A 27,041-nucleotide genomic window follows, 5' to 3' on the forward strand; every position below is an offset into this window, starting at 1 on the left:
GGGAAACAAGAGTCGTCTAATAATTTTGTCTCACTATTGATTGGTTTAAAATAACAAGATCTTGATTTTAGCAAAGTAATGCTTATCAGTACCTCAAATTGCAGCATTATTTTTATTTTGAATGCAATAGACAAAATTAGTTAAATTAGTCCATCAAATTTATGAAAGTGCAAGTTAGTACCATACGATGAAGGACGTTATTCAGTTTAGTCATTCCATCAAAATACATATTTAAGAAACATTCATCAAAACTATTATCTTGAACCATCTCTACTATACGTCAAGACAAACAAACATGAAACTTTGAGGGGTACTATTAAAAATGCATTAGTGAGGGGTATTTTCTCTACATGGCATGGTGATGAATGTAAAATAAGTCATGTATACATTTATTTATTATTATTATTAGTATAAATTATGAACTACACCTAATCAATCCATTTGATTTTTGTAGATTAGTTTGTTTCTGCAAGAAGCAATTTTCATGGCATATATGGTTTGTTCTGATACATTTGCTATGACATGCAAAATCAATCATCTTGAGAAGTCATGACCAAGTGTGAATTCATGTTTGGTTCCAATTAGTTGAATCTTGAATACCATCATCTGGACATATACTACTTAACTTTCCAGTCTTTACTATAATTTAATCATATTCAGATGTATAACACCTTTCTGTAGAGGCATGGAAACACAGAATTATTGTATTGCAATCTTGTTTCAACAGTAAAATTAAATTCTCAGTTTTAATTGCATAATTTGCATTGCTGCATTTGGAAAATGAAGGCAAAAATAATATTTTCTATTCATTTATCAGAATTAAAAGTGCAAACATCAATGTATCACACTACTTGTAACAATATACACACATTATCAGTTAATTTAATTTGGTGCAAACAGTATCCATCGAAAGCAGAATTCTTCTGAGGTGAAAATTGTTATTTAAAAAGCACTCAGCTTTTAATGGAAATCTGCATAAGATAACTTGAAAAATTGTAAAATAAATGACAAACCACTAAATATAAAAGCACTTTACAGACATAATCTTACCAATCATGGTATAAAAAAATTCCAAAGCAAGAGTAACTTGAACAGAAACATGGTGTTAGTCCCACATTGGTAGTTCCCCTATATAATAAACCCAAAACCCCAAATGAATACACCAGAGCTGCTTTGTTATAACGGAAACACCATATTAGTCCCACATCGTTTGAGCTCGAAAAAACTCAAATGTTTTTATACCTGAACATGAGCACCATAGGCCACGATCTTACTTGAACAGGATCTGTTCTATAGGATTGTACTACTGTGTCCTTAATTTCTAAGGAAACAGGAACCTAAGTCTGGTGGATGAACCATGACCGTGTGATCAGAGCGTGATTAACGGCGACGATGATCTCCAGTATCTGGGCATCATCTTCCAGCTGTAGAGGATCGTTCTCAGCCAGTGTCTACTGATTGCGATGGTCACGCGGTTGTCTGACAGATTCGATACTTTTTTAAAAAATTCTTTCATGTTTTCGACTTAACACAAAAATGGAATTTTTTTTCGACCAAAAAGAAAATGGAAGCTTGTGGTTGTTTGTTATACAAAACACATGGAAAATAATAGCGGGGAAAAAGTATATTTTTTAGAAAGGAATGGAATTGTGTTTACCTTGCTTTCTTCCCAAAGAGAACATTAAAGCTTCTTGTTGTTTGTGCTTTTATGGTGTTCTTTTGGTTTCATTCTTAACAAAAAGACCCATCATAGTGCCAATACGAATTTCGGTGAAAACGGGAAACGTTTAGGAGAAACTGGTTTGTTCTTTTCTTTTCCATTGTTTGAGTTTTGGTAAAGTGCTTTATTTCAGTTTGTGGAGTTGCCACGTAACTATGTGTGAAAAGACTTTAACTTGTGACCCGTCTTCTTTCATAATGTAACACTAGGACAAAAATCTTGCATTGGACTTTGGACACAAATCTATTCTTCAACAAATATTTTTTAGAATTCATAAATTAATAAATTTATTTTTTAATTTTCCTTAAAAATAAAAATTGATAAATTTATCATATTCTTCAGTTACATCGTCATTCAAATCCAAAATTTCACTCTTCAATCAATTTTTTTTTATCAAATTCATGATATTTGAATTCAAATTCAACAAAAACTCATAAAATGCAAACCTTTCAAACCCAACATGATGACATCGAATCAATGATAGAACATAAAATTCAAACACAGCGTTAGCATGATGACATCGAATCAATGATGAACATGAAATCCAAACACAACCCAAACACAAGGTTAACACTATATTGGTAGACAATGTCAATGATATTTCGGTGTTGGTATGCGATGTCAATTTTTCTGTAAAAACATCATTAATATAACTATAACACACAGTCACGCTTATATTTTCATAGTTTTACAATTGTATAACTTTTTGTCCAAGTTCAATTGTTTCGGTACGAGTCTTCTACTTATCATCTAACTTTGACCGTTTATATAGAAATTGATACAGCTAAGTCACAGGAAAATTAGATATAAGCCAAGACTGTTAAGACAAAGTCAAAATTTTCCCAAGTGTGTTTGTACTTTGTACAACCTACAGTGTTTCAGGTCTTCATTTTAAATACTTTTGCAACAGATTCAGACTAGGTCATAGCCTCATAAAATAAAATATTGTACAAATAAATCATTTTCCAAGCGCAAACTACAGATCTAGATTTAGGAACTTGAGTGCTATACTTCAGCCCTTAGTAGCTTTGAATCTTCGATGGTTCCACATCTTCATAGAGTAGCTAGCAACTTGATTCTACAAACGCTATTAACTTAAGTGCATATACAGCACCAAATCAGTATTTCTATGCTTCAAAAAAAAATCATAATTAACTACAACAAGTGCTTTGTACCGGCATTGAGGACCCCTGTTTTTCAGTTCACCCAAAAAGCAGGAAACCTAACCATTCACCTCAACAATTTTAATCTCTATATCTTCATTTTTTAGGGCATGAGCATATAATTTCACAACCTCCTTTGTCCCAGATCTTGGTGTAGCGGTTCTCATATGAGTTGCACAAGGTAGTTTGATTTCGATTAGCTCTCCAGAGTTATCCCGTTTTCATCATCGTCCGAGGTATCTTCAGGGGATGTCACCTTTGGAAAGAATTCTTCTTCGGGGTACATTTGACCAAATAGCTGCGAGAATACCACCACCAAACTAGTAGCATTAGTGACATTGCTAATTATTTCTAATTATCAATTAACGATAATAACTCATTTTTGGTCTTCACACGTCATTGTGTTAAGGTAAATGCTTGAGTGATTTTCCCAACTCATTTCCCTACTTTTCATGAACAAAATCTCTACGCAACTTATCCAGCAACTTGATTTCTTTTGTTTGTCAAAGCATTTTCAATGGTATTTTTTCAAGTACATGCTTTAAAAGATTGTTAGTCTAGCTATTGATGAACAGTAACAATTAGTCATAGCCATACGAGTACGGTGAAAGGTTATCAGAAGAATGATAAAGGCATACCTTCTCAGTTGCGTCTAAAAGTTCATTGTAGTTTAGGTTTCCATCCGGTGTAGGAGTGGAACTAATAGCTTCAAATTTACCCTGAAATAGAAATAAGTATATCTATTATGAAGAAAAAGATGTCCATATCAATGTTAAACATGTTTCAATCACATCTTTCCTGACAAAATTCTTAAAATTCTGCCTAATTCATTGGTGTAAAATATGCCATCCTTGTGGGAAATAATGATACTTTTCCACTCTAATTTAAATACAAAAAAATGGAGTATTTCCACAATTAACAAAAATCAAAACAGAAGAAAGACATTCAAATAAGTCAAAACTCATGTGTTTGCGCAGGAAATAAATACACGTGTAAAATGCAGGTAAAAATAAACTTCGTAGAATAAATAAATCTGTAAACAAGTCAGAATTAGAAGCACACCGTGGTTAATTTTTGAATATAAAATGCACCCCAGAGCACAGCGGGTTTTTTATCTTCACAGTCACTTTGAAGAATGGGAATACTTTCTGTGTTTCCAGATACAGGCAGTGTAAGAAGAGCATTCACGGATGCGTTTAGTAACTTCTTTCCTTCATCGGCATCATTACACAAAGTGGAAAAGTATAAAACAAAGCTGAGAAAGAGAAGGCAAATATGATCAGTTTAAGTTCAAAACTCACTCGGCAAGGGAAATATAAATGTTATTACTAGGAATTGAATATGAATATATTAACGTAAAGAATTAGAATTATAAATGTCACGAAACTGTTATATCTTGAAGTCTACAACCAAAATACATAGCATAATGATAAGAAAAATAAGTCTGGGAATTTGCAGCTAATGCCAAAATAAACAAAGCATGTTTGAGACCCTGTAGAATACTACATGGCTACCAGGTTCCAACCAATACAAAATGATGAAACAGATTCTGACAAAAGGTGCAAGATTTAGAAAAAGGGGTAAAAGACTACAAACTAGTAGCTTTTCAAAATTTTATTTAGTAAAATAACTTACGTGCCCGCAGGACAGACGGCGAGATTGGATCCTATCTGAAGAGCCCTGATTGATGTCACCTGATCAGGATAAAGAGCTAGAAGGAAGAGAGAAAAGGTCAATTTCTTTCTCATATTGAATATGCCCCTACTTAACAAAATGCAGAAAATCTTTCTTACATCTAGGAGGATACACCACAGAGCAATTTGATACATCTGGCTTTATGGAACTCCTTGTGATGCATATTCCCCTAGCCACCATTCCTTTAATATCTCTCTGACTCAACATCTCAAGCCTTTCACTGGAAATATCTTTGGGAGACAAAGACGGTGTTGATGGAATCGTGAAAGATGGGTCCAGGATAAGCTGATGACTAAATAAATCCTGACCCGAAGCTAATCTAATACCTTTATACGACCCATTAGCCTGCAACATTCATTTAAAAATGACAAGGATGAAGGGGATATTCAACCTCATCTCTTCTCCAAAAATATTATAATAATGAAACCCACATCAAAGAATTATTTCTGCACCTTATCCATAAGCAGAGAAATAACCGGCATTCGGAGAACCTGATTCATAAAAGTTTAAGGTGTAAATAAGCATATGCGTTCAACAAAACAACAGCAGAAATTATTTTAAAAAAATATGTAAGCAATGACATAGTTAATGATGTCATTTAGTTTGCAAAGAAAATATCAGAAAATGAACGAACATTGATATGAAAAGAACAGAAGATATATTACGATGACAATAATCAGCACAGAGAGAATGGCTACACTAAAATTAATAATTAGAGTATCCCCATCTAGCAACAATTGAGTTTCATCCCTTAGATCATAACTACACTCCTGACTTTCAGAAAGATCTGTGATAAACATGGAAAATTCCATGAAATCAGGATTGCTGAACCATGTTTCTTTTTCTTGATAGAAATGTATAGAACAAAAATATGCTAAGGTTTAAAGAGAATGAAATTTTAAGTATTTAGACATTTTCCGAAACAGACTCATAAATCCTTTAAACTTACATAAATGCAACCTTTTACAGCAGCACGACGACAAAAAGCTTGTGGTAATTCTCCTTCACCGTAAATAGGATAAAGCAAAGCCCCCGGTGCATTGGGAAACCTGTAAGAACAAAGATAAGTATCTTCTTTAAAATATTCAATTGGGATCCCATGAATGTAAGAACAAAGATAAGTATCTTCTTTAAAATATTCAATTGGGATCCCATGAATAAAAAACCAAGGCAAATGTAACGCATAAAACAACATGAATTAGAACTCACCTTCCAACAGATGAGCTGTATAGAGCTAAACGGTCTATTCCATCTTTTGTTTTGAGTAAGTCCTTACAAACCTCACTGTTTTCTTGATCAAAATCTACCATGGCTATAGCATACAAAAGAATCCTGTTGAAGACAAAGAAGCTTTACCTTAGTGTGTTGAAGCATGTCAACAGGTTATGCATGCACTATAAACAGTTAGGCTTAACATACTTAATTCAAAAATACCAATGAAATATGAAAGAAGATAGTACTAGTCATAGCACAAGAAGGAAATCATTTTAACTTTTTCAGATAAAATATATATAGAATGCCCTGCCAGAATGTTTAATCGTACAGAGTATACAATCTGAGCCACTGCCAAACCTCTCAAGAATTCAAACGTTTTATACAATCATCGATTTCACTTAGAGTATAAAATGCAAGAGCTTCAGCCGTGTAAGGATATAACTAAATGAATTTAAAAACTACTAAAGTGTCAATTCACTAATTATTGAAGGGAAATTATCAAAGGTGTTCAAAAGAGTCTCTTATATTATTCCATTTGTGTAAAATTGCATCTGCTTAGTGATTTGATTGTGATTTTCAAAGCACAGCATAAAAAGTTCTCACTCTTGTTTTCTCATTTCTAGCTTTGTTCAAATTGATGGAATAGGGTAAATGAAGTGGAATAGGAACTTTGTTTTGTTCTATCATAAAATACTCAAGCAACAGAATCAAAACTTAGTTTCGTTTCACTTTGTTCCACTCCATTTCATTCCACTCGCTTTAAAATATCCAAACAAAGCCTAAATGATGAGGAAACAGAAAAGTTAAGCCACAAATTTCATTATCATCCATAAATCAAGTAAACAATGGCTTTTCAAGTTATGCAATCATCTAAAGACTAATAAATTAGCATAAATTCCCTATGCAGAATTGAAACAAACAAAAGCATATAAAGTAAATCAATTCTCACTAGAAAATGAAAATGGTAAATACGATTTTATCTTCGGCGGCAACTGAATTTTCTCCAAGAAACTCACAAAAGGACTCTCCAAATCTTCCTCTGAAATCTTCTCATCTCCATTATCACTCAAATGTTGTTGAACAAGCTTGAAGAACTTCATCAATTGATTTTTCTCCTTAAGTGAAAGGTTTTTATCTCTAAAAATCGCTCCGCGAGAATCTGGAACGTTCATCAAACCCTCATTTGCATCGTACGCGAGACTCGCATCGATTCCTTTAAACTCCAAGTACTGTGCAGCGCCTGATTTCAACAATAGATCGATTGTTTTGTCTGCGCTGAACAATGCCCTAGGTCCTCCTAAATCGAGATTGAACTTTCTCGAATTTTCTCGAAGAAATGAGGATTCGTCGGTGGAATCGCGGTAAATGAACTCCGCGTCGGAGTACAGGGGTTTTTGGATGAGATTTAAGGCGGCATAATCGGAATCGTTGGGTGAGGTGGTGGTGGTGGCGGCGGTGATAGATTTGGGAGGGGAATTGAGGTAAGATGTGAGATCTTCGAGGGAGAGAGAAGCGAAATGGCTGCCGTAGAAGGAGTTGGGGTCGAGGTGGAGGATGGTCTTTCCGACGGCTGAGGTGGCAGCGGCGATGATGGATTCGGAGAGGCCAGTGCCGACGATAATGAGATCAAAGTTAACCGGGTCTATCGGAGGGTACGCTATTGATTCTTCGGATTCGGTCATGGCGATGACGGCGCGTGGAGGTTATACGCCGTCTGTGCCGTGAAAGAAATGGAAGAATCAGGTGGCAAATTAGTGTTGCAAATTTGCAACCAAACGACTTGTCGTTTCAAGTTCAACTGCAACTATAAAAGATTTAATGTTTGTCCACTTAGATATTTTTATTTTTGTCATTGTAATTGTAATTTTAATTTTAATTTTAATTTTATTTTTATTTTTATTTTAAAATGGTTTTTGTAGTTATTAACACTTTAAGAAGGTTGAGATATCAAACGTATAAAGGATGAAAATAAAAAAGTGAGAATTTGACTAAATGAAAATCAAATAAATAAAATAAATGGATTTGCCAAGATTAATCATATCCGCCTTCACATTTTTACTCATAAGTTGAATAAAAAATATATTATATACAAGACAAAAATAAAAAAGAGTGCAATGAAGGTGTAACTCAACATTCATCTTGCTATTTACTTTTATTTAATAATCACCTATTAAAAATAACTGCTCAACACTTACTTTTTATTGGATTCAAAATAAAATTAACTAACACGATACATAACTTTTTTATCATAAAAAAATACTAAGTTATCAAAGTAAAATTAATTAAGACTATACATAAGTTTGTTTGTTACTCATTTGTACCTAATAAGTATCTCACTCCTAATTCCTAATTGTTGAACAAAAAATATCTAAATTAGTCTTTCACTTATTTGAGCTAAAAGAAATATACAAGATATCCCTCAACTACAAATTTTTAGCTATTTAGATATTTCAATATACAAAATATTCTAAACATATCTTGGAGGATTGAAAGATCTAATTGGAGATGCCGGAAGCCATATTAATAGTATACACACAGCTGAATAATTAATTGGGTTAAAAGAATTGTCAGAGACATTTCATAATGGGTAGTTGTTTCCTTCCCCTTAGTCCTCTTTAGTGGAGCGTCGATAATTTGAATCATATGAGGGAGATGATTTATGGCTTCAGGGTTTTTGGAATGATAGAAGAGATGGACTTATTTTATCCAAATCAATGAGGGGATAGTTTGAATTCTTTTTGCTAAATAATTTAAAATTCAAATGGGTACACCAATTTGACTCTAAATATTTTACACGTTCATCAACTATCGTGCTAAATTTTTAGAGGGGCAAAAATTAAATTTAGTCAAATTAAAACTTTGAGGGAAAATTTCGTTCTCTAGTATAATATAATCATTTGCTTATGTGTAGAATGAGATAGAGATTAAATAAAATATAAAGTATCTTTTTATATGTCTGATGCACACATGATAATAGACTTGATAATATCATTTTATTGTCTAGTTGATAATCACATAATAATATCATAAGATGAACATGTTTTAGTTCCTTAAATAAAATACATATTTCACCCATATGATCTCATATTCTCCACCTTTTATCTGTCATTTGAGTTTGGCCATTTAAAAAGGGTGAGCTATTTGTGAATCCTATATTGTGATTTGGATGCAATAACAATTGAGATTTGTACATTTTTTAATTTCAAATTTGCAATTTGTGTACAATACTCAACCTTAAAAGAAAAATAAATGTGACGATGGAGATACAACCTTGGCACGAGGTTTGTCCCCAAAAGCCTATAAGAAGGAGGAGGAGGAAGGAGACATGGTCGCAAAGAAAGTCGTCCATTTCACAAAAATAGTTAAAACAGTTGAGAGAAGTACAAAAATGGTGTTTGTCTTTATGAGTTGTGAATGCAGTCGTTGGTAAGTGGGCGAAAAGTGTAGTTGGTTGTTTATTTTTGTGAGAGGAAAGAGATGGGAAAAAATAAATAAAAGAGGAAGTTGTTGTACATGCGAGAGAAAAGAGTTAAAATGAAGAAGAAAAAGTAAACAAAGATTGAATGAAATAGTACTTCATATTCACACGAGTTGCTACGAGTCAAAATCATATAGGTGCATATATTATAAAAATGTGTGTAGATACACTTTGTTCTTTGTGAAAATGTGTCTCGGTGGTTTTAGAAGTGATGAAGTATTTTATAAATTTTAATTAGCCTCAAATGCCAAATGAAGTGGGACTTTTTGGTGTAATTGGAACAATAGCCCTCAGTCGAGGCTAATGGGCTAAAGGAGGCTAATGGGCTAAAGGTTCTAACAGTTGTGTAACAAATACCCATTTGGGTTCGTTACCACATATGGCGTCCATGTTTCAATTGTTCCGACCTTAAGACCGCAACACCACTTATATGAGGTATTGTCCAATTGGATATACCGCGAGCCCTCGCGGTTTTGTCCTTTGTAAAAAGGCACCTTAAGGATTTGAAGAGCGAGATAATATTTTATAAACTATCATCAACCTCAAATATCGAGTGACGTGGTATTTTTTACTTTAACTATAACACCATTTTTTTTGCAGAATATAGAATTAGAGTATTATATAAGAAGTAAAGTTCCCATCAAATGCCATTAGTTATTTGGGAGAGCTAGCATAAGAGTCGTTAGTTATTTGATGTGAAGCTCTATTATTTTAGTAGATTGGATGTTCGCTAATTCCCACGTTTTTTTTTTTGCAATGTCTCTACAAGTATTAACTCTAGTGTTTCTATTTAAATGACTTCTAGCTTCTTAAAAATCAATAGTGTTTCTATTTAATTACTTCTATTGTATGAATTGATTAGCATAAAAATGTATCTTAATGTATCTTATTTGTATTCACATATATGGAAAATATAACTAGTTAATGATAAAAGTACTCACTAAATATTAATATTGTTTATTAACCATGCAAATAACAAGCGAGAGATGTAGTGTTGGGTTTTAAGGATGGTTGATACTTAAATATTAAAATAGGACCTTTAAAAATGGAATCATTCATCGATTAGAGTAGTGATAAAAGTATAAGAACAAATATCTAACAAGTGTATGTGTTGTGTCAAAAAAAAATGTATATGTTATGTGTTAACATTTAATCATTCAACTTCATGATTAATAGTTAAAACAACTTGTAATTTTCTCGGAAGCATCATGCAATTAGTGTCTTCACACAATGAAAATCATGACAATTTGCTACAAGCTCGACGAACATATCTGCAAACTCTGGCTGACACTATTAACCAAGCTATTATCCCAACCTGCAATTGTATAAAAAAGTGTTTTAAATGTCTAAATTAAAATGTCTTATTTAAAATATTAAGAATTTACCTATCCACTTTTAAAGAATAGAACATAAATTGAGAACATGTAAGCTCAATTTAACAAGATGATTCAAATAATATATTTGCATAACATGTTAAAGTTGTTTGTAATAGAATAAAATTCAAGACACGTTTATAATTCAAATGATGGACTCGTGATTTAAACAAGTTCACAATCATTATTTCAAATAATATTTTTTATTGATTTGTGAACCTGTTCATTCTTAATTCATCCCTATGCACATCGTCATGTGATTGGTAGCGCACAAGTGTATCCTTATCAAATATCGTAGATACAAATGGGGTATGAGTATATCACCCATTTGCTCCAGGTGTGACAAAGAAGAAGAAGCAACAATCAAGGTATGGTTCCGTCTTGTTTCTTTTAATTGGACTTCTAATATTATTTTTTCTTTGAATTGTAGGGATTGGATCTCTAGCAACCTCAACAAACAAAAGATTGGAACAACCAACATTCGATGGAAGACAATCTTATGTCTACTTGTTGGTCTTTCTGAACGCGACAGAACAAATCTATTTTAAAGGAAGACTTATAGTGGTCGAACAATCTGGTGCATATGATATTAAACTTCACGAGAAACATTGATAGTTACACGTTTCGGAAGATTCATCACGTGCCTCGTCGTAGAGAAACAACCTACATTGGTTGGAAGCGATCGATAGAGAATTGGAACAAACTCAACAGTGATGGCACTTGTAAGAACAATGGGCAACTTTCATGTTGTGGGGATCTTTTTCGCAATGCTTAAAAGAGGTGGCTCAAAGGGTACATAAAAAAAAATTAGGTTGTGTGACGATGTACATCCAAAAATGTGTGGAATGTACCTTGGTTTAGATATGACGAGAAATAAGGGGATCACTCATTTTATAGTTGAAAATGACTCCAAAACCTTAATAGATATGCTCACTGGGAACTGTAGTTTAAATGGACATTTTCCTCATTTTGTGTGTCATATTCGTGAACTTTTGTCTCTTAATTAGAATATTCAAGTCATCCATACTTAACGGAAAAGAAATAAATATAAATTTTTTTTCTTTCAATCTTATACTCATTAACTATAAAAGTGTGTATAAGAGTTCGATACATGGAGATGAAGATTGCTAAATGTGGTATTTTGATTTGGGAAATTTGAGAATTCTTTTGGGGGAGTTCAAGGTTTACTTAGAAATTTTGGAATTTCTAGTAGAGGAGTTAATGTTCTTTGAATGACCAAATGTTGTGTGTGGACATCGATTTAAAAATTCTTATTTTACTTTTATCTAGTTCCTATAATACTAGTTGAAATGAACAGGTTCACAAATCAAGAAAAAAAAATTGTTGAGAAATTCAAATTTACTAATAAAATTGGAGTCACACAATTTAGGTAAATAATTATGAGTTGTAGTAAAAAATGAAACAATTTGTAACTCAACTAGAAGAACTAGGACACTCACAATAATTTTTAAATTTTTTAGAATACAAAATCACAAATCACATATTTTTCTTTCTTCACATTTGTAATTTAGTATACCATATACATTATAACAATCCCGTCAACATTATTATAAAATATAAACAATTATTTTTTTCTAATGTGACGACAGTTTTAATATCTTAGACTCAAATCTCTATAATTTATGTGTTTCTCAATAGAAAATGGATCTCTTAACTTTATGAAAAAAATATGAACACTTATACTTACCACAATATTGTCATCTTGAATTGCTCCAGTCTTCCAAGATAATAATCTCCCTACAAAAAGTGTAAAATGATGTGAAAATGAAAATAAAATACTAATTGTTTCTTCATATTCCATGAACAAAAGGTAATTAATGAAACATGTGATTTAATTAGTATGCATTAACATGAAAATAGTAAAAATGTTTGATAAAATAAGAAATTAAAAGTGTGCATTTTCATAAGTGCATTACCAAATGGTTGCACGAGTTGTAGAGATATGCTAGCAACAGGAACACGCCAAAACCAAATTACCAACATTCCATACGTTATATACTGCACGACATAACAAACAAACAAAATACTATGTTAACCTAACAAATTAATTGTTTTCAATATTTAATCGATTCCATAACAAAATAAATATTCTAGAATATTATCTTCTTATTTAACACTTAACCAAATTTTAATACTTTAAAAAAAATATAAATTGGGTTATATACCTTTCCAATGAGAATCACTCTCAAATACAAAACCAGATCCTTGCGGTGCAAATTTTGATCTGCAATTACGTTTAAATTATAAGTTTCACAAAATGGTAGATAATGAAAATTGCTATTTATAAATAAATTAGCAAATAGAATGGGAACAATGATATGCAACATAATAAATTTATGGAGGCGAAATTAACATTAAATTTCTCGTACTAAAAATTAACTTGAGAGATTCACACTTTGAGTAAGATTTAAAGAAAAATATAAGACTATGTAATTAATTTATTCAAGTCATTATTGTATTAACATATTCAGTGTCTCGAACCACACTCGTATCATATATATATATATATGTATTGAAATAAAAAAAATGGCTTAATTGCAGTTTTGATCTCCCTATTTTAGCTGAATCGCGAAAGTAGTCCCTCCATTTTGTCCCAAATAGAATTTTAGTCCAAAACTTTATGAAATTTTATTTTTTAAAGCCATACTACACCATTTATGGTCATATATTTAGGTACAATTGTTGTAAATGAGATCTTGAGACATTGTGTGACTTAAATAAATGCAAAAAAAAAAAATGAAACTTCATCAAGTTTTAGACCAAAATTCTGCTTGGGGACCAAAACTGGGGATAAACAAAATGGGAGAACTACTTTCGCGATTCAGTTAAAATAAGGGGACCAAAACTGCAATTAAGCCAAAACAAATTAAAAACGTATGATTTGCAATAAGCACATCAATAAAAATGCTCAAGTAAAATATGTTAAAATAGAAAATAAACTCACACTTTGCAAGTTCCTTCTCCTTGACCTTTGCAAGTCTTTTCAGTTTTGAGGCTTGTGCAAATGTTGATGGTCTAAGAGGACAAAATAAGCCACATTCATGATTAGATAAATTTGATATATATTACAAAAATAAAATTATTTGCACATGTAGTAAATAAATGCACAAATGAAGCTTTTAATAATCGACCATTCAACTAGATCCTAATTTATGAATCACTCTTATGTTCTCTAATTGAATTTATTTTATTTTATTACGAATATATATACTTACTGTGACAACAAGCTTGCCTCCTTCAAAAGATGTTTTATTTCTCCACGCAATTGATTTTCTTTTTCATTATCGGATCCATTCTGTAAGCAAATGATATAAATAGAAGAAATCAAATACTATATCACAATCAATAATCAATGTTATTATTTAATTCGTAAACAAATCACAAAATTTTATCAATTGAAAATGATAATAAAATTCCATTCCAAATCAATAGATTTTGTACCTTTTTCAAGAAAGAATGGGATTATTGGACAATAGAAGAAATCAATATTATTACATTTATTTATTTATTTCAAAATATTAAAATGGCTAAAGATAATGATACCTTCTTCAATTGATCTAGACAATAGTATGCTGACTGAAAAGCAGCAACAATCAAAAATATGAAAGGTGCTGCTAATGATATTTGATGTTCTTGATTTGATTCGTCTCCCATAATTCACTCTTCCTTGTGATTCAATTTTAAGGATGATGAATGAATTTCAATACGTGTGTCATGTGTTGGTTACTACAATTTTGTATTCCCTTTTTATCCTCTAGTGGAATAAATCAAAGGAAATTTATGAGTCTTAAATTGGGCCTTTTATGTATGTGTTGGGTCTTTTATAACCGTTGTCTTCTTCTTCTTTTTAACATAAATCAATAAAAAAAAACACTCCATTGTGGTTATTTTGTTTTTCTTAAGGTATGTTATGTTGCATAAATTAATATTAAATGTCATATTTTTTATACAATACAATTGGTTAATTGTATACAATTTTATATAAATTAAAGTTAAATGCTTTAGTCTCCGTAAGATTATTATATAAGTTGTTTTAGTCTTTGTTGAAACAAAACATACTATTTTTAAATTTTTTAATAATTTTTTGCAAGTATGTTTAAAACATTATTAAAAATTCATCGGCGTAAATATATATTTTTTAATTTGGAATTAATTAAATATGAACTTTTTAAATGTCATGTGTTCAAAATAAAAGTCCTTCAAATATGGACCTATAAATAAACTTTTGAGCTCATTTTTTGTGGATAAACTTTTTATAGTGTTATAAACATGTATGCAAAATAATCATTCAAAAACACATGTGGATGCTTCAAGAGATACTAAAACTATTTGCATAATAATTTTGTAATGACTAAAATATGTGATTTTTTTTTTACATGAACTAAAAAAAAATTCAAAATATTATAGTGACAAAAACTTATTTAACCCTATAAATTATATAAGTTTCTCCTCATCAACCAATTATAATAATAAATTTATGGTAAAATACATTATGTGGTCCCTTAACTTAATTTCAAGTAACAATTCGCTCTTTTATCTTCTTTTTTCTTCTCAATTTGATCATTTATTTAATTTTAAATAACAATTTGGTCTTTTATGTCTTAAAATATCAATAATGTTATCATTTTGTTTTTACATAAAAATTCATATCAAAATCTTCAAACAAAACCCATAAAATTCATTATCAAATTCAAGAAAATTAATTTATTCATCAAATTCATAACTCAAATATTCAAATAAACTCATATTTTTATTTCTGACAACAATAACACAAAATCCATCAAATAAATAACTCAGGTTTTAAGATTTGATCCCATATCACAAAGACAATATATTTTTCTTCTTTCTATCATTCTCCAAAACAAATCTTAACCTAAATCTTAAAATTTTAATTCTTTATTTGATGAATTTGATATTGTTGGAGATGTAAATATAAGTTTATTTGAATATTTGGGTTATGAATTTGATGAAAATTTGGATTATATTAAAGATGATAATTAATTTAATGGATTTTGTTTGAAGATTTTGAAAAGAAATCCGAGTTTATGTAAAAAAAATTAATCTTGTTAACATTTTAATATAAAAATAATTAAATCGTTACTTACAATTAAATAAATGACTAAATAAAAAATAAATTGTTATATGAAATTAAATTAAGAGATTGCATAAAATATTTTACCTAAATTTATTTTGAGGAAATAGTAAATATATATGTTACAAACTTAAAGTGTTTGTCCAAATTTAATAATATTTATATAAGGATGCAATTTTTTTATTTTATTTTTTTATTTAGGACATTTTTACAAGTAATAACTCGACGGTGCTTCTTTCATTACATTTTCTATATACACTATCAAGGTATAACACAAGTTGATTATCATATTAAGCTAAATATTAGATAATTAAAACATTTAAAATTTTACTATATACCATTTTCATAGATATGTGTGATCCAAGTTGTAACGATATTTAATATGATATAAATTTAGAGACAAACTTTTAGCCCAACACATACAAAACCCTATATTTGCATTTAACATATTTTTATCATAATCCAAACCTAACTTTTATTGCGTTCCTTTTTTGTTCTCATCACAAATATGGACGCTATTGGATTATTCCTTTATAGAATCTCCAACTAAACATCAAGATCTGACAATTTCATATGGATTTCTTTGTTTATGTGCTGCTAAGCTTCGCAAATTCGATCATCAGGTAATGTTTCTCTAATTCATTTGCTCTCTAGTGTTGTTTCTAAGCAGTGTGATGTAACTCGTTCATGATATGCTTCAATTATTTGTTGAATCAAATCAAATCAATAAATTTGATGGTTTCAAATTATTTTGTTGGTCACAAGTTGAACAAAACTCGGGTCAACCCTTATCTGTATAAGCTTAAATTCATACTATATCTGAAAATATTGGTGCATCCAACTTTTTTTTTTGGTTTGTCTTATATTTTTTATAAATTGTTTATTGAAATTATTTCTATTTATTTTTTTGTCGAATGATATTGTCAACTTCTAAAATGTTTAAATGTAGTTTTGATCTATTTGTTTTGTTCAAAATTAACTTTTAATATTTCAAATTTTAAATTTAGATTTCTATCCAATTGGTTTACAACTTATGGAATTTTGGTTCTCTCTATTTATTATAATGACGCGACAATGCTGTAACACATGTTATGTTGGATAAAATATAATTTTCTTCAATGTTTTTATTATTTTTTTCATAATATCTATTTATCGTGCTCATCAAACTTTTACTAACAAATGCCCTTGTGAAATTTGTTGAATAAAATAATATTGAAACGAATATTGATTAATGATATTAACTTAATTTTATTAGTTTAAGTGTATTACATTACTCCACTATCATATTATTAGTGAACATGATATTGATGTGATGCAACACACTTGGACACTAATGAACACGTAACATCATAAAAAGTTGAGAAATAATTACAAAATAGGAAAAAAATAAAGAGAGATCAACAAAATTCCACGAGTTGTAAAATAAAAGACTAAAAGTTCGATTTTAAAAATAAGAAAACTAAAAGTTATCTTTGAACAAAATAAAAGAACTAAAATTACATTTAATTTTTTCTAAAAAACATAATACACAGGATGTCCAATTAAAACTTCAAAACAATATGTTTTTCTCCAAAAGAAAAAGGGTACATTTCCAAATTGATATGTTATAGTATTATCACATGAATTGAATAATAATTGAACGGCGCAACTTTAATAAATCAATATTATTAATTTCATTAACCTTTAATATGCAATATATGAATGCTGACCTGAACTAGCTAGTCAATAAAAAGCTAACTCAACTAACCATTAGTTAAAATTTTGATAATACTAAGTAAACTATTTTTCTTGAAAGTATTGCTAAATAATAAAAAATTAGTTATCAAAAATATAAAAATATTGATGAGTAAAGGGAGATTTTGGTCCTTCCCAAAAAATAGGTGAGAGAGATTAATCCATGACAAAAAAATAACTATTTTTGTTTCACAAGAGGTACAATTTAATCTCTTAACTACTATATGTCGTTGATCCATATAAAAACAAATGACATATATCGCTTAACCAGTTATAACCTTGTGAACTTTCTACGTAACCTTAAATAAAAACATAAGAGGACAATTTATTTTTCATCTAAAAGTCAAATAAAAAAAGAAAATGAAACATGTACAAAGCTTGCAACGCATAAACCATATTGTCCTAAAATATAATGTAGGATATAAACGCCACATTATTTTTGTTTATAATACATGTCAACCATTATAGAACATGTCAAAATTTAATCATAGTTCAAAATCAAATGAAAGAAATGATTAAAAAAAATATAGAAATATAATGTTTCTCGATTTATATTTGTGCGAGACTTAAAATTGTATTGATTTTTTTAAGTACCATTTTAGCCTTTTTATAGGCTCCCAACTTTAGCGCGTGGCATGCATCAAACTCACGTAACATCTCCGTAAATTCGCGAAACATTAAGACCAAAGTGGTGATTTAATTAAATAAGCATCACACGAGTTGAAAACAACTGAACCCCTCTCACGTGTACACTTCGCACGCACGCACGCAATGGTGAAGCCTCAAAGCGATCCACATCCACTTTATCGCAAAAACACACTCAAAGGAAACACAAGGTAAAACTTCTATGGCGCGAGAGCACACGGATCGATGACGTGGCATCAAAATTTCACCATCCCGCGCAAACCCGGACTTCAATTTTTTTCCTTTTCAACATTTTTGGGTGCCCTTATTATCCCTCGCGCTCACAACCAAAAAACGCATCCATTTCTTCAACAATACCAAACACTCTCCAAAAACCCTCACACCTCTCTCTCGCCGTTTCTCTCCCCAACCGCCATGCCTAAGGCTAGCACCGTCGCCAAACCCGCCGATAGCCGGTAAGCTTCTTCTTCCGATTCAGTTTCATGTTATTAATCTATTCATTTATTAGATCTAATTTTTACGATTACTCGTTCGATTCGTTTAATTTTTCCTCTTTTTATTGTTAGGTTGAAGCGAAAGGGCGCTGGAACCGGTACAAAGCAGTCGAAGAAGGCTTCCAAGGATCCTAACAGACCGAAGAGGCCTCCAAGTGCTTTCTTCGTTTTCATGTAAGTTTCGGTGCTGAACGTTGTTTGAATCTGCCTTTATTTTTGAATATTTACGTTTAATGTGATGAGTTTGTTGCGGTGAAGTTCGATTGATTTTTGATTTTAACTACGCGTTTTTTTTTATGGCGATAGGTCTGAATTCAGAGAGACTTTTAAGAAGGAGAATCCTAACAACAAATCCGTTGCTGTGGTGAGTGGTGGATCTAGTGTCACCGTTATCTTTTATGATTTTTGATTAAACCTGTTTCGATTGTAAATTATCTTACGCGATTTACTGTGAATGTCAATTAGGTTGGCAAAGCTGGTGGCAAAGAATGGAAATCGTTGTCAACTGCTGTGAGTAATTTGCTATGTTTTCACTGCATAAAATTATCAAAATGATAGTTCACGTTTGATTCTAACACTGTCTTACGGTATACGTATATTTCAGGATAAGGCTCCTTACGTTGAGAGGGCAGAAAAGTTGAAAGAGGAGTATGAGAAGACTCTTCGTGCTTACAATATTGGATTGGTAATTACTCTAGTTTTCTTTATGATAACCCTAATTTTTACATTTTTACTTTTAATGGACATCGATTTTTGTAATTGTGTTTTGATTGAACCTTATTTGATGTATTAGGCTGAGGGGAAAACTCCTTCAGAGGAAGAAGGATCCGACAAGTCAAAGTCTGAAGTCAACGATGACGATGAAGATGATGTAAGATTTTTATGAACGATTGTTTTTTTGTTGTTGCTTTGTTAGTTTTTTTGTTAAATTGATCGTTTTGTTCACTCTTGATTTTGATTGTTGTTTAGGATGAAGATGACGAGTAAAGTTGCTGGAGACCAAAGAATAAGCTTAGGAGTAACTGCAATAGAATCTTTTTTACTTAATAGGTTCGCATTGATTAGGGAGATGCTCTCGGTCAACAGCTGTTGTGTGATAAATAGTTTTTCAGTGCTTAGGGCTATTAGATTACAATCTTTATTTTAGATTCAGCCGACATGATGTGTACTTAAATCCCATATCTATTAATACAGACTCCGTTTTAAATGGTACTTTAATCTCATGAACAGCGTTGTATGTTGGATAATTTAATTTGTTTTATTGTTGAGACATTGTTCTTGTTTCAAGCAACGTATAAAGGAAACTTAGTTACATACGGTTTGTTTATTAAATGGTTCAAATATATTTTGTATCCTAAAACGTAAATAGTTTAACCAATTACTTAGATCGATTCAAAGTTTGGAGCTCCTAAAACGAAAATGGTGTACCCAATTTATTGTGTTTTCACGTGAACAAGGTAGCCATGATAATGAAAGCAAAGTCAGTAGATTTTCAGAAATTGATTGAATTGAGGGAAGACATACGTTGTGATAGGACTTTTGAGTTTGCTCAATACCAATAGTAACTTTGTGCTATAAAGGCCTCGTATACTAATTTGTAAATGTTACGCCTAAATCCCACTCATACACCTCGTTATCTAGGTTGCTTGTAGGTACTTTTCTACCAACAGACATCATTTGTGCCATGGATAATGGTCAAAGTTGTTTATTGAGCATCTTGCTTAGAACATTATCCTTTTGAAGGCCATTGTAGTCAGATTTGAGTTTTAGGACATTGTTGTATGTGGGAATGATTTTTCATTCTCAAATTTAATTTCACATTCACTGTTGATCTCAAATACACCAAATTTTGGACTTACATCCATTTTCATTAATCTATTTTTTTGTTTATATTTGAGTTTAGAGTAGTAACTTATATTATGAATTTGAAAGTATGCTTTCTTCAACTGAACAAATCTTCAAAAGCATAGTCACGACTACTTCCTCCATCTGCATTTTTACGTTTGAAATATCATTATTTGAATCCCAAAATTTGTGATGGGATTAGTTAAGTTAATTAGCGCTTTTTTTTTTTTTATGTGGAGGCTAAATCTATATTTTATATAACTTCGTCCTGTTATTTTTTTTACAATGACAAGTTTAATGATATTTTTTACCGTGGGATCAATTTGTGAATGACTGAATATTATTTTATAGAAGGAGGGTTGAAATTGGGATTTATAACTAAGGTTTTGACAACATTGAGTTTTTTTGAATAAATTTCATTGTTGAAGTAATAAAGTTTTGATCAAACTTCAGTTCGTGTATGGAGGAAAGTTGAAGGTGTAGTTGATGGGTTTGAGGCAATGATGTTAGCCTCACATGTTGAATTAGGACTACATGATACGAATGAGCAAGATGAAACTCATATCTATAGAGCATAATAATGTTGACATATTTGAGAAAGTGACCGTCCTTGTATTTTATTAATATGGGGTCTAGTGCTGATTTTAATGGTGAAGAAATAGTGGTGATACGACAAATCGAGTTCGTTTTGTTGCTACTGAAGAAGACAATGTTAAGAGTTTAGATGATAGGTTTGGTGTTGGGGATTTACTTTAGTGAAGCTAGTGGTTTAAAAGAGATGAGAATAGTTAGAACAATAATATTTGAGCGAGGAATTAAGTATCTCTAACCCTGAAGATTCTTCCGCACATTTTAAATGACTTAGTGTAATGTTAATTAAATTGTAGGATAGAAGCTAAAAAAATTGAAGGAACTAAAACCAAAGCGTCCCCTTCTTAGGGACCAAAAGCACATACTACCCAAAAATGAATTATTAATCTTTTCTTTTTGACAAAAAAAAAAGAAAAAGAATGACTATGTTTATTTATTGTCGGGTAAATCACAATTGTTGTTTTTTAAAGTGTAAGACATTATTATATTGATTATTGATTTAGTAATTTTATGTTCTATAAAATGTCAATCATTTTAGGTGTAGACGTTATTTAGATTATTAACATTGTTTATTCGTTAACTTAGACAATGACGTATGTAATGATGTGTCGTAAATTTAATGTCACATGTAGATGACGTAGATAATGATGTGTCATAAATTTAATTTCACATATAGAAATGATGTGTTGAATTAACTTTGCTTCATTTTTTTAACATATTGCCTAGGTTTATAATTTGTGAGTTGTTATTCCGAATATTGTAAAAACAAATATGATGGTGATATTAATAAAGGAAAAGGAAAAATTTATTGAAGATAGAGTCAGAGTCGATTCATCACTTTTTGAAGTCTAAAATAATATCTGAATGAAAAATTAAAGAGAGGTCTTATTAATATATACTAACAAAAATATTTTATCGTAATTTTATTTAAATTCTACCTATTTTGTTTTTTAAAATACAAAATATTTTAATTAAATATATCAGTGATTATATCTTTTTATAATTATGATGCCTTTTAGTGTTTTTACTATTTAAATACTTTTATGAATTTAAATATATCTTTTAGACCAAAATGTACGTGATAAAATTCTAACTTAACTAGCTCGTATTTTGGGGCAACCTTTTTGAGGGGATGCATAGTGGAAAAGATTTGCAAGGAAAGAAAAAATGGTTTTCGATCAACATAATACTAATACTAATGACACTCTTTAACATATTTTTCAATCAAACCAATATACATATGCTTCCATACCAAATCAAACACATCGATTAGCATTAGAAATACTAACAATATATTTTATCGGAAGTAATGACAACATCTTGTAATGTTGATTGAGAGTTTAACCAAATAAAAGAGTAATTTTAGGGAAGAAATTGGAGAAGAAGAAATTAAGAGGGAGAAGTAAAAATTTGAGGAAGAATAATATAGGGTTTTTAAATTTACATATTTTAAATATTTTGAATTTTAACAGAGAAAAAAAGTTGATACAAAAGTCTCTTACCACATTATTCATATATATGATTTTAGTTTTTAGACGCATCATCACCTACGTCAAAGAGACATCAATGTTAATCTTAAAAATTAAAATCATTAATGTTTTTGAAAAGTGAAAGATCTAAATTTCAAAAAATGGAAGATATATTTGAGTTTTTGATTAATTTATGGTCCAACATTTTTAGGAATCAAAATAAAAATTTATTCTTATATTTGTCACAAATTCTTAAAAAAATTGATTCTGTTGTTCCATAATTTTTTGTGTTTTGAAAAAGTATAAGATATTTTATGTTTGTTTGCTGTAATATTATTAACTTTTTAATAAAATTATTTATAAAAACTATTATTTTAAAGCTACTAATTATTAAAAAAATAATTTTTAGATTATTATTTTACTTGAAAGTTATAACAAACAAATGCAAGTTTTGAAAGATGATTAAGTTTTTAGTGAAGATCTAAATTTGTCTATAATATTTTGAACACAAACCATTTTAATATCTGAAAAAAATAATACTTTAATTAATCATTGACAATTACAAAAATGAGACATATTAATTCTATTATTTAGTTTGATTGATTTTTTTTTATTGATGTGATGAGTGACACTGATGAAATATAGTTTATCTACGAGACAAATATTAAATTAATTCATCTCAATATTATTTTTTAATTTTTAAGTTAATTATTATATAAATTAAATATTTCCATCAATAATTTTTAATACCGTTTCATCAATAGTTTTTAACATTGTTTCATGATAAGACTTACACCTCACTTCATCAAAAAAAAAAACAATTAAAATTAAATCAAATCTAATAGAATGAATAATATATGTTATTTATATAGTTGTCAATAATTAACTTAACTATTATTTTTTTTAAGAACTAAAATATTCCTGACCAAAATACTTGATACCAATTTGAGTCTTTTATTCTTAATTTTTTATTTATTTTATTTTTATTTTATATTTTTTTTTTCTAATATAAAAAGAAAATATAATAATAATAACTCCCTAATTTGGTAAAAAATTTCAGTATCCCGCGCAAACCTGGACTTCAATTTTTTTCCTTTTCAAATCTTTTTTGGAACCCTTATTATCCCTAGCGCTCACAACCAAAAAACGCATTCACCAAAAACCCTCACTCTTCGCTCTCGCCGTTTCTCTTCACATTCGCCATGCCTAAGGCTACCACTAAAGCCAAACCCGCCGCCGATAACCGGTGAGTTTCTTCATTCCATTCAGTTTCATGTTTTTTTAATCTATTCATTCATTAGATCTAATTTATTATATTCTTTTTGATTTCGTTTGTTAGGTTGAAGCGCAAGGGCGCTGGAACCGGTAAGAAGCAGTCGAAGAAAGCTTCGAAAGATCCTAACAAGCCGAAGAGACCTCCAAGTGCTTTCTTCGTTTTCATGTAAGTTTCGGTGCTGAACGTTTTTCGAATCGGCTATTGATTTTGAATATTTGCGTTTAACGTTTAACGCTACGAGTCTGTTGCTGTGAACTTCGATTGATTTATGATTCTTACTTCGCGTTTTTGTGATGATTTTAGGTCTGAATTCAGAGAGACTTTTAAGAAGGAGAATCCTGATAACAAATCCGTTGCTGTGGTCAGTTGTGGATCTAATGTTACCGTTATCTTTTATGATTTTTGATTAAATTTTGTTTCGATTTCGAATTATCTTACGTGATTTATTGTGAATTTCAATTAGGTCGGTAAAGCTGGCGGTAAAGAATGGAAATCGATGTCTGATGCTGTGAGTATTTTGCTTTGTTTAACTGCTGAAAAATTATCAAAATGTTAATTCACGTTTCAATTTAACGTTATTTTGCGATTTACGTGTATTTCAGGATAAGGCTCCTTTTGTTGCTTTGGCAGTAAAGAAGAAAGAGGAGTATGAGAAGACTCTTCGTGCTTACAATATTGGATTGGTAAATTACTTTAGTTATATCTCTTAATTGCTGTTAAGCAACTTTGTTTTTTGTTGTTGTTGTTGTTGTTGTTAATTGTTCCTTAATTGAACTTGTTTTGATGTATTAGACTGAGGCAAAAAATCCTTCGGAGGAAGAAGGATCTGACAAGTCAAAGTCTGAAATCAATGATGACGATGAAGATGATGTAAGATTCTTCTAATATGATTTATTGTGTTCTTTTGTGCTTGGTTATGTTTTTGTTAAATTGATAATCGTTTTGACTCATGTGTTTTATTTATTTATATTTTGTTTAGGATGAAGATGATGATGAGTAAAGTTGGCAGTGACAAAAGGAGAAGCTTAGGAGTAACTGCAATAGAATCTTTTTACTTAATAGATTTGGCATGAATTTGAGAAGACTTAATCAACAACTGTTTGTGATAAATAGTTTTTAAATGTTTAGGGTTATATTTAGATTACAATCTTAATTTTGGGTTCAGCCGCATGACCTGTACTTAAATCTTATTTCTATTATTAATACCAACTCAGTTGTTATCGTACTCTTTTTTTCTCTTATGGAATGCTCGATTCTTCATGGATAACGTATTTTGTTGGTTAATTTAATTTCTTTTATTGACGAACACCGTGATGGACCCGGAATGAATCATCTCAATTTTTTTTCTTCTCTTTTCGAATGAAGGGCGAGGAAGCATAGTTTTTATATAATTGGTTAAAATGATGTGAAACAAGGTTTATATAGATACATAGTTTGAGATAATTGTCAATTTATATTTTTAAATAATATCGTCTGTTGTTAAATTTTAAAGTTAATTTTAAATACAAGTTTATGTGGATCATTGAAGTGGGTTATTCTTAGATTTTGTCTATATTTTTATCTGTTTCATATAACAAAGAAGCCATGATTAGAGAAGAAAAATGTGAGGGTGGATCCCACGTACTAATTGAACTGATGAATGTATGTAAATGAAAGATTACATCTTAACATCAGGTACATATTTTGTACAATTGACTACTTAGCTAATTCTAGCAATAGCTTAACTAGGAATAACCAAATCTTAATCATATAGTGTTGATAAATTTTTGTTATTTGAAAAAGAAATATTCATTAAAAGGACTTAACTACCGCAAGACGTGCATAGCTAGTCAAAAATAAAAAAATACAACAATATTGGGAACACGTGAGCTAGGAAAAGAGCAGCTCCAAGAGCACATAATGATAACAGCTTCAAAAAGCACAAAAAAGACAAAAGCTAATACCAAAACCTAGCACCTAGTTGCTAGGATTTGGATTGTGTGCGACATGACTGCACCCAAATACATTTCGGAAAGTCAATGTCTTAATCAAAAATTCATATTTAAAATCTGAATCGTGGGCCCAAAAGTCAACATTAAGTCTATGCTGACAACGACTTTCTTCGCCAATTGGAATCAACACATGCATCTACTATTCATACATGCTATACAGTCAAGATAGAACCCACCCCACACCCTTCCCCAAAACAAAACATACGATTGAGAGATGAAATAATCAAAACTAGTTAGTTGAGTTTAACAATTCTATCGTTGAGTTAATTGGTTCTAATCAAAACTAATTTGATCAGTATGTTGATTTGTTAATTAATAACTAACTGTAACTAGTTCAGTTGCAGCAGTTAGGAGATATTGCTTAGGCTATAAATAGTGTGTTAAATAGTCTAGTGAAGGAAGTTATTGTTGAAAATTCTTAGATTATTTTACTCTTTCTGTAATCTAGTGAGAAAATATGAAACTTGTATTAAGAGAGATTGTACCTCAAATTAAAAATAAGAAACCATCAATAATGACCGCTATGGATGTAGATTAAAATACATTGCTTTAATTCGAACCATGTCAAATTTCTTGTGTTCTTTTCTTATTGTTTTACTGCATCAAATTCTACACATAATAGTTCATTCATTTTGTTCTAGCTTTTAAAAGCTTAATATTTGTTATCTTTAAATCATTTCTTTGATTACTAAGAAAGATGAATAATCATTTGATTTGTGGTAATTTTTAAAGATTATCCCAACAAAGCTTTACATTTTCTAGATTTGTCTTCACTGAAATTTCTTTACCTTGGAACACCCTTATGACTTACATTGAAATTAGAATATTTTTTTATTTTTATTATAGAGAATAATTTGTTCCTATGATTTCCGCATTTGTAGTAGTGTTTTTCATTAATAAAATCACAAGAAATTATCAATAAAAATGAATGAATTTCATTAATTTCTTGTTCAATTGAAAATTTATATTAAATCAAAATAATATCTATGCGACAATGTTGTTGATGCTTGATTTTAGAATTATGATTGTGGTGAAGAGAACGTTGTCAAGAGAATCTATGTATTTGTTATCATCCTTGAATATACTATTTAATTTTTTCAAAATCTTCATATAGAAAAACAATTAAAGTTAGAAAAGAAAACAATTAAAATGTTTCTATGGCATTCAAATCTCTTCATTATTAATCTCTATATTTATTAAACTAATATTTTTTTTCTTCATTCTCTTCATTGCATCGAG

General features: G+C 30.1%; 4 protein-coding genes and 1 non-coding gene across 5 annotated transcripts; 3 read left to right on the plus strand and 2 right to left on the minus strand.

The window, feature by feature from the left end:
* Positions 1 to 1,264: 1,264 nt before the first annotated feature.
* On the plus strand, positions 1,265 to 1,489 carry LOC113788143 (small nucleolar RNA U3). Its single transcript, XR_003474651.1, has one exon. It is a non-coding gene; the product is annotated as a small nucleolar RNA U3 (small nucleolar RNA).
* A 1,049-nt stretch (positions 1,490 to 2,538) lies between these two features.
* Positions 2,539 to 7,609, minus strand: LOC101497150 (rab escort protein 1). Its single transcript, XM_027337512.2, has 9 exons — positions 6,766 to 7,609; positions 5,788 to 5,910; positions 5,528 to 5,627; positions 5,031 to 5,069; positions 4,677 to 4,923; positions 4,519 to 4,594; positions 3,946 to 4,138; positions 3,522 to 3,602; positions 2,539 to 3,181 (listed from the first exon to the last, which is right to left on the minus strand). Exons 1-9 carry the CDS (start codon positions 7,473 to 7,475, stop codon positions 3,080 to 3,082), a joined length of 1,671 nt encoding a protein of 556 aa, XP_027193313.1. The 5' UTR covers positions 7,476 to 7,609; the 3' UTR covers positions 2,539 to 3,079.
* A 2,771-nt stretch (positions 7,610 to 10,380) lies between these two features.
* LOC101497483 (protein GET1-like) lies at positions 10,381 to 14,407 on the minus strand. Its single transcript, XM_004512209.4, has 7 exons — positions 14,209 to 14,407; positions 13,881 to 13,960; positions 13,610 to 13,680; positions 12,831 to 12,889; positions 12,582 to 12,663; positions 12,353 to 12,402; positions 10,381 to 10,586 (listed from the first exon to the last, which is right to left on the minus strand). Exons 1-7 carry the CDS (start codon positions 14,317 to 14,319, stop codon positions 10,509 to 10,511), a joined length of 531 nt encoding a protein of 176 aa, XP_004512266.1. The 5' UTR covers positions 14,320 to 14,407; the 3' UTR covers positions 10,381 to 10,508.
* A 3,928-nt stretch (positions 14,408 to 18,335) lies between these two features.
* On the plus strand, positions 18,336 to 19,842 carry LOC101497818 (high mobility group B protein 2-like). Its single transcript, XM_004512210.4, has 7 exons — positions 18,336 to 18,591; positions 18,703 to 18,804; positions 18,937 to 18,994; positions 19,096 to 19,140; positions 19,235 to 19,315; positions 19,424 to 19,501; positions 19,600 to 19,842. Exons 1-7 carry the CDS (start codon positions 18,362 to 18,364, stop codon positions 19,615 to 19,617), a joined length of 612 nt encoding a protein of 203 aa, XP_004512267.1. The 5' UTR covers positions 18,336 to 18,361; the 3' UTR covers positions 19,618 to 19,842.
* A 3,765-nt stretch (positions 19,843 to 23,607) lies between these two features.
* Positions 23,608 to 25,036, plus strand: LOC101498140 (high mobility group B protein 2). Its single transcript, XM_004512211.4, has 7 exons — positions 23,608 to 23,781; positions 23,875 to 23,976; positions 24,115 to 24,172; positions 24,275 to 24,319; positions 24,414 to 24,494; positions 24,604 to 24,681; positions 24,791 to 25,036. The coding sequence occupies exons 1-7, from the start codon at positions 23,738 to 23,740 to the stop codon at positions 24,809 to 24,811; spliced, it is 429 nt and encodes a 142-aa protein (XP_004512268.1). The 5' UTR covers positions 23,608 to 23,737; the 3' UTR covers positions 24,812 to 25,036.
* Positions 25,037 to 27,041: the final 2,005 nt, after the last annotated feature.

Source organism: Cicer arietinum, chromosome 8 (assembly GCF_000331145.2).
Source record: "Cicer arietinum cultivar CDC Frontier isolate Library 1 chromosome 8, Cicar.CDCFrontier_v2.0, whole genome shotgun sequence".
Taxonomy (NCBI): domain Eukaryota; kingdom Viridiplantae; phylum Streptophyta; class Magnoliopsida; order Fabales; family Fabaceae; genus Cicer; species Cicer arietinum.